This window comes from Miscanthus floridulus, chromosome 11 (assembly GCF_019320115.1).
Source record: "Miscanthus floridulus cultivar M001 chromosome 11, ASM1932011v1, whole genome shotgun sequence".
Lineage (NCBI taxonomy): Eukaryota > Viridiplantae > Streptophyta > Magnoliopsida > Poales > Poaceae > Miscanthus > Miscanthus floridulus.
The window spans coordinates 54,271,087-54,281,374 of record NC_089590.1 but is presented as its reverse complement, the minus strand read 5'-3'; the positions used below and the strand labels follow the sequence as shown (position 1 = coordinate 54,281,374).

The following is a 10,288-nucleotide window of genomic DNA, read 5'->3' as shown; positions in this document are numbered from 1 at the left end:
ACTCATTTCACCGCACGAATCTTCTATCTTCTCTCTTTATTTAAATTATGTTAAGTCAACATGGTGTTTAAATTTAGAGAGTAAAGTTTAAAGATGTTACATCGGGATATCACATGAGCGTGTTCGGATAGTAATAATAAAACAAATTACAGAAATCCTCAGTAATCTGCGAGACGAATTTATTAAGCCTAATTAATCCATCATTAGCACATATATTAATGTAGCAACACTTTATCAAATTATAGACTAATTAGAGTTAAAAATTCGTCTCACAAATTAGTCACAATCTATGCAATTAGTTATTTTTTAAATCTATATTTAATACTTCATATATGTGTCAAACATCCGATATGATATATAGTAAATTTTATAGGAGGAACTAAACAAGGTCTTATTTAATATCTATAAAACTCTAGTTGAGACTGGTCTTAGGGCATTTTCCTGAAATCCAAAGTACAATTGTACCTTGAATAAAACCCATAATTTGAAAGCAACAAATGCTCCAATCCAAACAAACAAACCAAAAAGTTCAAAGAAAAAAATCCAAACCAAACGGGACCGGCCAGAAGGAAATGCAGTTTGCAACAGGGGAAGATAAACGCCGAGCATGCAACAGTTAATGCCCGTTTCTCTCTCCACACCCGCCCGTCTCGAGTCCAATGGCAACGGCCTGCGGTGTGCAGCCTGCCCACTAGTTCAAAGGGTGGCTCTCACCGGGATTTAGGGCCTGTATGGTTTATACGGGTCTCCTAATATTCCTATCACCTTAAATATTTGATACATGTATAAAGTATTAAATATAGATTAATTACGAAATTAATAACACAACTTATGACTAATTTGTGAGACGAATCTTTTAAGCCTAATTAGTTCATGATTTGACAACTTAGTACTACAGTAAACATATACTAATGATAGATTAATTAGGCTTAAAAAACCGTCTCGTAAATTAGCCTCCATCTATATAATTGATTTTATAATTAATCTATATTTAATATCCTTTATTAATACATAAACATTCGATGTGACATAAATATTAAGAGCCAAATATCCTTTTAGTAGTTTTCGGATGTGTATCTATAGACCTAGATATAAGTTGTAGATCTAGCTTACTCGTGGTGTGAGTACGTGCGTGTGAAGTAAGAGCAACTCCAAGAGATGGGCTATTTGTACTGTCTAATCTAAATTTAGATATTTTGGTAAGAAATAGAGGTCCAACAGTCGTTCTATCCAGTGATCTAAAATAGCAAGCGCTCTATCCCGTGCTCATCGCTAGCTAGAAATAGCGCACCGCAGCGGCTTGCCATCCGCCTCCCCGGACCTATTCCCGCGCGGCGCCCGTGTCCTCCCACGTGCGTGGATCATTTTTCTCGCGAGTTCCTGCCGTGCACCCGCGCTCCAATAGCTCGCCACCATGCTGCTGGGAAACAAGATGATCTCACTCTGCACTTTTTCGCGGAATCCAATCTCGCACCCCCGTCGCGGCACTTGTGCTGCTGCTGCCGCTGGGAACAAGCTGCTGCTGCTGCCCCCGCCACGCTTGATCTCGCCGGCCCCATCTCGACACTTTGTGCTGCTGCTGCCGCTATTATGGCAAAATTAATGGAGCTCGGTAGGGAAGTGACGAGAAGCGAGGAGTAGAGATGGCAGCCGCCGGTAACTGAAAGGATAATGAGCGATCTAATCCGATGATGTGTAGTAGTTTTAAAAATAGAGAACCAAAAATTTAGACAGGCGGTTGGGTTACTCTAGTTTTTTGGTGGGTATTTTATTTTAGACAATGGCTAAATTATGGATTTTAGCATCTAATTTTATATGATCTCTTGGAGTTGCTCTAAGTGGGTGTTGAGTTTGTTTGTAAGTTCAGATGCTATACCTATTTGAAGGTTGAGAAGAAGAAAAATACGCCCACCTCCGCCTTCGCCCTCGCCCTCGCCCTCGCCCTGCTCTCTCTCTATCCTCTGCTTCTGTTCCTTCCTGCTCCACCCTTTATTTTACTCCTGTCTCTCCAGCGTAAAACGATTGTGTGCTGTGTGAACGATGAGAGAGAAAGAGAGGGAGGGAGCCAAGTAAATGCAGGAGGAACCTTCTTTTCCTGACTCCCTATGGCTGCACCCCATCATTTGTCCCTGATCCTTGTGCTTCGTTCCTGTTGCGCTTTTCTTGGGCCATCGGTGGACTAAGCCGTCGCGAATAAGGAGAAGAGAGGCTTCCTATTCCCACAAGGGGGTGGAACCTCCTCGCCACTGGCCTCCTCCGGCGATCTTCTTGCTCCAGTAACAGGTTCGTCATGTTCCATCCCCATTCCCCTCGGTCGCTCCGTCAATGAAATGAACTCTCTGTTTCTCGGCCTGCCATTTGTCAAGAGGGGATTTGGTTCTATCCTATGGAGCCCTCTCGCGTGTTTTCTTGTTGCGTGGTCTGAATTTGTCCGTTCTTGTGAGGAAGATCCTTCTGCCATTCCGTCCCGATGTGTTTTGTTTCCGAGATTTGGCCATTTTCGTGCTGATGGTTCACTCCACATTTCGCGTAAAGGCGGAAGCTTTGCGCCGATCGACCATTTGGGGAATGACATTGATATTGGTTTTCCCTGTCTGATCTCTGGTTGGCGTCCCTCTTCCTCCATACCTGTGTTTCTCGCGGAATCGCTGGCGCATCCATCTCCTGGCAGATTTTGCGATGCAATGCTCTGGCGAAGACTGAGCCGGGCCATTCAGATTTTGACACAAAAATGTTGATCTTTCTTTGTTCTACCTTCTACGCCGTTTTGGGTCATCAGCATGTTCTTGAATGTTTCTGCATTTCTTTTTCCTCACCCCTGGTTTTCTCGCCTTCTCTTCGAGTAGATGATTCATCGTTGTCATAAAAAAAAATATCTGAATCTTCTTACCTGAAATAGGAGTATCATAAGTTGGAGTTGTCATTTTGAAGAGCTCTTGGGGGAAAGCTGTTCCCTGTTGTTATGCGTATGCGCTTTGAGCTCCGAGCCACAGGGGAGACCCCATGTAAAGGAAAGCACGCAACGATTGGGGTTCATGTCATTTCTTTTTCCTGCTCTTGAAGTGATGAGATGGAACAGCCACGTTCCATTTTTTATTTCTTTTTGGTTTTCTATTCATTCGTGGGGGAGTGTGCCGGTCGCATCGACCTAACCTTTCGTGTTACACCACTGTTATGAATTCTTTAAAAAAAACACCGGTATCATGAGTTGTCGTTTACTGGCATTGACGCGGTTTCGGATTTGGAATAAGCTTCACAGAGAATTTTGAGTTTGTGAAGACAAGGTCCAAGCCTGCATGATATTTAGAGTAGAATAGGAATAAGGTGCCTCTGATTAAAAATATATATATATAAGTTGTTATTCTTCCAGTTGGAGAAGATTGAGTGAGAGAAATCTACCACTGAAATCGAGTTTTTTTTTTCTTAAAAAAAATTCCACCCATTGTTTCCTTTTGTTTTGTATGAATTGACAATGTCTCTGTATGTATGTTCATCAAAACAAATATCACTACGGTTGTCAGATTCCTGTTGTCTCTGAATATTGTCATGTTTAGCCAAAACATTTACTACTACTGAGATAGAACTATTTTTCACCCCATTAGGTTGAACAATCCAAACTGAGATGGAAGCCCATGTAGTACTGGAGTGGAAGGATCCTAATCCAGGCCCCGAATCCTCGATGGGCTTCCAAACCAGAGGTGTTCGACCAGACACCGTAGGGGGGCACAGCAACGAGGACGTTAAAGCCGGATTTGAGAAGCATGGCTTGTCAGTTGCCATAAGCTCGCCTCAGGAGGAAGGTCGGTCACTGCCACTGACCCCACAGTTTGGCCAGAAGACTAGTCCTGGCAGCAGCCTCGCCGAGAGGATGCAGGCAAGAGCTGGATTCAAGGTGCCGAAGCTCAACATGCCTTTCATCACAGCAGCTGGAGCTGATAATTCAGTACCAGGGGCTCCATCGCCCTACCTCACAATCCCGCCAGGCTTGAGCCCAGCAACGCTGCTGGAGTCACCAGTCTTCGTTTCTAATGCCATGGTATGTTCTGTTCTCTAGGTTATGATAGTGTGTGAACGCGTACCCGAATTACTATTGCTTTCGCCTATGGAGCTAAACTGGCAGTTCAAGAATGCTTGCTTTATTGAACTTTTGACCTCTTCGGGGGAGTTCGTGAAAGCTCTACTTTGGTTCCATGATCAGTTCTGCTTTGTTTTCTAGCATCCAGTCTCTTCTTTCCAAACATGTTTCTGTTTGTTTTCTCAAAAGCAGAAAAATGGTATGATATCATTCAAATATTTCAAAGTTTCCTCGAAAGCAGAAATATGATCAATCTCTTTTATTTCCATAGTAATATAGCAATGTACACCCCACATTTCAGATCAAACTTTTCCTCCCATGTACTAGTTGGAACTTCAATTTAACGTTGGCGAAGCTGGGATAGGAAATTCATGTGTTTGCTCTGTTCATATTCATATATGTATTTTGAATCATCATGTTATTCGTATGCAATTGAACTAAATGTGTACGATGTCTTCAGAGGTATCAACTAGGGCAATTATTTTTCTACACTCTGATACCGAAGCTATTTCTTACCTGACAATGTTTTTTGTTTCCTTGCAATTCTTCAGGGCCAACCCTCGCCAACCACGGGGAAGCTATTCATGATTGGTGGCTCAAATGACAATGATCCTATTAGATTTGGAGGTCCTCCAGTTGGAGATGGCCCTGATGCTTTTTCTTTCAAGCCATTAGATCTGAAATCCTCACACTACACTGCTGAAGCAATGAAGGTTAGTAACATTTGAATAGTTCGTGGGTTATTCCTGATGACATTTGCTTGCGTGCTAATGATAGGAGGCTAGTAACATTTGGATAGTTCATAGGTTATTCCTGACAAAATTTGCTTCTGTGCTAATGATAGAAGTATCTCTAAACTTAGAAAGTATTTGTATAAACATGCAGTTGGCAGTGATGTTGTTTCTGAAATTTTACCCCAAGTCTAGATGAATCGGTTAAATCAAAACGGTTTTGCTCTGGAAGTTTTTTATCTGTCGCACTACCTGTAACAGATTAGTTCGTCTTTTTGGAATGGTTGAGGCACTTTTTTCTATTCTTTGAGCATTAGTGACACGAGTTATAGCGAAGTGGCTGGTAATGTCGGAACTGCTGTTTTGCCGCATATTGTTCATACTAATTGGAGAATGACAATGGACCAGCTAGATTCTGCTAGAGCTAGACAATTTATAAGTTCAATAAAATAATTCTTGCTGACAACTAAACACTAGTTTAGTCGTCCTTCAGTTCCAACTAAACAGATAAGAAAATCATCCCGCTTATATGTTTCAAAAATGTCAATGAACAAATTTTATTTCCATGTTCCTGATCCAATACTTGTTTGATTTTACTTCCTTACGAGCTAATTCATATTTGCTCCACCAGGAACAAAATACGCAGGCTTATGTCAAGACTGAAACTAAGAGTCAGCCAGTACAAGAGGCTAATTTGCTGGGCCAACTGAACCACCAGAATCACAATGTGCAGACCAATATGAACAGCGGCGGCCCTCATGACTCCAAGCTCAGCCGTCTTGCATCTGGCACGAGTGCAGGCAACGAACACGTATCGCCCCCGGATTACGGCCAGACAGCTGAGGAAGGTGACGCGAGGGAAGACTACCCGGCAATGACCGCAACAGCGCCTGCAGACGACGGGTACAGCTGGAGGAAGTACGGGCAGAAGCAGGTGAAGCACAGCGAGTACCCGCGGAGCTACTTCAAGTGCACGCATCCCAGCTGCCAGGTGAAGAAGAAGGTCGAGCGCTCGCTCGAGGGGCACATCACGGAGATCATCTACAAGGGCGCACACAACCACCCGAAGTCCACGCCGAGCCGCCGGCCAGGCGTCCAGCAGCCCGTGCACCCGTTGGGCGACGGTGCGCAGGCGGACGCAGCCGACAACAACCTGGGGTCACAGCAGTCAAACGCAGCGGAAGCCAACCCCCAGCCGTGGCGTGCGGATGTTCAGGATGGCATGGACGCCGCGACGTCGTCGCCCTCAGTTCCCGGTGAGCTCTGTGACTCATCGGCGTCGATGCAGGTCGAGTACGCACCCCACGGGTTTGGGTCCCCGGAGGGCGCGGATGTGACGTCTGCTGCGACTGACGAGGTGGACGGGGACGACAGGGTGACTCTTGGCAGCATGTCTCAGGGCGGTGCCGACGCTGAGGGCGACGAACTGGAATCTAAACGAAGGTCAGTAGTTATAGTATCTGTGCATTGTAGCTTGCTTACCACTCATGCTTAATCTAGAGCTGACCGTTTGATTATTTCAGGAAGCTGGAGTCATATGCCATTGATCTGAGCACTGCGTCGAGAGCTGTTCGCGAGCCTCGCGTGGTGATCCAGACGACGAGCGAGGTGGACATCCTCGACGACGGCTACCGCTGGCGCAAGTACGGGCAGAAGGTCGTCAAGGGCAACCCGAATCCAAGGTTTGTCTGAAGCAACAACAGCTCTCTTTTTTTTCAAGAGCTCCAAGAGTGGCACCTGCTTTGGTTCTCACTTGGTGTTGGTGGTGTGTCGCGTTCGTTCAGGAGCTACTACAAGTGCACGCACCCGGGGTGCACGGTGCGGAAGCACGTGGAGCGCGCGTCGCACGACCTCAAGTCCGTGATCACCACGTACGAGGGCAAGCACAACCACGAGGTCCCCGCCGCAAGGAACAGCGGCGGCCACCCGAGCACCGCGTCGGCGGCGACAGGCGCGGGTGGCGGCCCGCGCAGGCCGGAGCACCCGTCGTCGGTGCACGACGGCCTGATGATGAGGCACCTGGGCGGCTGCGGCGTGCCGTTCGGCCTGCCGCTGCAGCCGCCTAGCAGGGGCCCGCTGGCGCCGATGGGCAACTACCCGACGTACCCCTTCACTGCCCTCGGCGGCGGCGGCGGCGGCGGCCCCACGTCGCTGCCGAGCCTGCCGATGCCCGCGGTGGGGAACCTCAGCGCCGTGGAGGAGCTGAAGCTCCCGGTGCTGGCAACGTCGTCGCCCCTGCACCAGCACCCGCTGCTGAGGCACCGGCAGGCGATGCAGGCCGCAGCCCTCGTGGCGGCGCCCATGGCGGACGTGAAGGTCCAGGGCAACGTCGCCGCTGCGCCGTCGGTGTACCAGCAGATGATGCGCAGCGGGCTGCGGCTGGGCCACCAGATGTAGATAATAAAAAAGCGGAGAGGATTAGAGTGATTCTCAAGTTATTAGTTTCTTACCAGTCGTATTAGGATGAGTTCGTCATAAGTATAATAGCGTGGAAACAAACGCCGCTTGCTTTCATTTTTCCCACCAACAATTTATTTTTTATTTACTGCCCCTCTTCATTTGAGATCCAGTTTTTGTTCAGCAGCTGGCATCTGGCCATTTGGTGTTCTGGTGCCTTCAATGTTTATACTCCCTAAGTCAAAAAAAAAAAAAACACAATCCTGCAATTCAAATTTTGTTCCAAAAAATTGCAATCCTACGAGCCTGGTGCCATCTCCTCCCCGCATTCCTGTCTTCCAGAATATACAAGGGCATTTTCATAATTTCGCTAGCTGCCTTGGTATACGCGTTTGGTCTTATAATTACGGTTATTTTTTAAAAAACGGAGGGAGTATGTTTATTATTTGAGAAATGGCCAACATTTTCTGGGCTGGTAACTTGGCATCAGCCCAGAAAGCACTTTAGCCGGTTAGCCCAGCTGATTAGCAACTGTTGTTCTGGTACCAAGCCCATCACGCAATGCTCTTGTTGGGCCTCATAGAGACTGGGTTCTGGTGGACTTCTGGCTGTAGTACAGCACTCGTACCAAAATTCAGAAGTTGTTTGTCATTTAGTTACCTTTTCACGTACTGTACCAGTATACTCCATATACTGTTTCCTTATAAGCGCGTGTTTAGTTGGACCTCAAATTTTCAAAAAAAGTGCTACGGTACCCATTAAATTGAATTTTACAATATGTGCATGGAGCATTAAATATAAATTAAAAAAAAACTAATTGCACAGTTTGGTTGGAAATTACGATACGAACGTTTTGAACCTAATTAGTCATTGAACGCTAATTATCAAATAAAAATGAAAGTGTTACAATAGCCCAAATTACCAAATTCTCCAAACTAAACGCGCGCTAATATAAGGGGAAAAAAAAGAAGAGAGAAAACTCATCAAAATCACCGAGAGCCACTGGAAGAAAGGCCATCGAGAAAGGGACGTGGTGGTGCCTGACACGTCCCTCTCTGTCAGCCTCAGTGACGTGTACCGGCGCAGCAGTGCAGGGCACGGCATCCGCTGTTCTGCTGTCCGTGCGTACCTGGCCGGGCCCACACCCGGTTTGATTAGTCAAGGGCGGAAATTAACCCACCCCCCAGCTCCGCATCCGGGCTAGTGCGCGCCACACGTCGGGCAACGGCGGGGGCAGAAACGGAATTTTGTCCTTTGGCTTTGTTTATACACAGACCCCTTCGACAGGTGAAAGGGCCAGGGCTGCCGTCCCGCCAACGTCCCTGTCTCGGCGTCTCCGTTTCTTCCCTTTGTTGAGAAAAGAAAAGACGCATGGTCATTTGGATATATGCTCTCGACCCTAAAAAAAGGGGGAGCGGCACCTTCTCCCGGTTTCAAAACCTATGAAGCAGGGCCGTAGCGTAGGGGAGGAAGAACACGGGAGCAAGGCACTTGCAGCTACGACTACTGGTTTCTTTTTTGAATTTATTATTATTACTATTACTAATTTACTACTACTCGTGCTCTGTAACGGTAACATGGAGTGCTTTCGTAGTAGCTTCTCTGTAAGGCCCTGTTTAGTTGCCAAAAAATTTTGCATAGTAACTGTCACATCGAATCTTGCGATACATGCATGGAGTACTAAATATAGACGAAAAAAAAAAAACTAATTACACAGTTGGTCGAGAAATAGCGAGACGAAACTTTTGATCCTAATTAGTCCATAATTAGACACTAATTACCAAATACAAACGAAATGCTAAAGTGAGCCAAAATCCAAAAAAATTTTGGATCTAAACGCACCCTAAGTGTAACCGAGTGGCGCGTGATGTCTGGGTCGTCTGCGGTTCTGTTGGATGAACAGCCGCATGTGCGCCGATTCTCTGAACCTGCCCGGGCTCTGGTAGGTAGGTTCCGTTCCGCCTCCGTTTGTCTCCTCCCCTGCAAAAATTTCCCATCTTTATTTCTACTCGCGAGTTTTCAGGAGTGCACATGAGAGTAAATAAAAAAAAATCCATTTTTCGCTAACTGATAGACGAGGCATTGATCGTGCAAGAATCATCGGATCGGAGCATGGCCTACCGCCCTACCCTGCGCTACTGGTGACCGCGGCTGACGAGGCATGGCCAGGCCCTCGGCGGTGGGCGCCATCCACGCGCGCGGCTCGCGAGCAGGCGAAGACAGGCTCGAGCTCCCGCATGCCTGGCGAACGGGCGGCGGGCAGGCCACAACGAGCTGCAGCGGCGGCGGGCGACCGGGCCGACGCGTCAAGTTCTCTCTCTCCTTTTTTTTTTTCAGTTTTCTTGGTCTTCCTCTGGCAACTGACGAAAAAACATTGGACTGAATTGTTATGAGAGAAAAATATTGTATCGACTAAAAAAATTGAACAAGCTATTTTTAAGACAAGCGAACGGAGCCAAGTATCGTGCTTACTGCGATGAACTTGCTCGAGCGACGTGATTATCCTGGATCCGGCGTAAAGGAATAGAAAAAAGAGGTCGGCGTGACGTTAGATTTCCTCCGTTTTCCCTCTGGAATAGCTAGCATAGGAAGATTTCCTCCGTTTTTCATGTGGTCATTTCCTGCGATCCAAAGGGTGAACAGTAGCTGAATCCTTAGGATCCCCAATCCTACGTTTTTCCTGCATTTGTCCTCCGATCCAACGGGGCCGTAAGATAGCTTTGCTTCTAATGTATAGATTGAGCATGCTTCATTCTGCAGGGAGCACGACTCTGCGGGTATACATACCACCATAGTTCATTGTATATTGTTAATTGAGTCTGTCTAGCCAATAACGAGTTATTTTAGCCTCTCTCATCAATTAAAATTTTGCCCATACACTTATACTATTACTATATTTACAATGATTTCTTCGGTGTAAATATTAGACAGAGCGATGTAATTTGGGAGTAATACAAATATATGTCATTTTTTTAAAAAAATTATAAATTATTTCTATGGATTTCATACATCAGAGAAATATATGTCAAATTGTTCATAAATTCTCCAGAAATTTCAAAAATACAAAATCCACACAAAATTGCTG

General features: G+C 46.2%; 1 protein-coding gene across 1 annotated transcript; it reads left to right on the top strand.

Annotated features, from left to right (window-relative positions):
- The first annotated feature begins 1,949 nt into the window (after positions 1-1,949).
- Positions 1,950-7,407, top strand: LOC136493213 (probable WRKY transcription factor 2). Its single transcript, XM_066489273.1, has 6 exons — positions 1,950-2,283; positions 3,603-4,036; positions 4,627-4,788; positions 5,438-6,249; positions 6,330-6,488; positions 6,591-7,407. The coding sequence occupies exons 2-6, from the start codon at positions 3,623-3,625 to the stop codon at positions 7,201-7,203; spliced, it is 2,160 nt and encodes a 719-aa protein (XP_066345370.1). The 5' UTR covers positions 1,950-2,283; positions 3,603-3,622; the 3' UTR covers positions 7,204-7,407.
- The last annotated feature ends 2,881 nt before the right edge of the window (positions 7,408-10,288 follow it).

Bases quoted from the DNA above. Each gene is read 5' to 3' on its own strand.
- LOC136493213 (XM_066489273.1), top strand. From the start codon at position 3,623: ATGGAAGCCCATGTAGTACTGGAGTGGAAGGATCCTAATCCAGGCCCC. The intron at 4,789-5,437 runs GTTAGTAACATT...TTGCTCCACCAG, and splicing joins ACACTGCTGAAGCAATGAAG to GAACAAAATACGCAGGCTTA. The intron at 6,489-6,590 runs GTTTGTCTGAAG...GCGTTCGTTCAG, and splicing joins AAGGGCAACCCGAATCCAAG to GAGCTACTACAAGTGCACGC.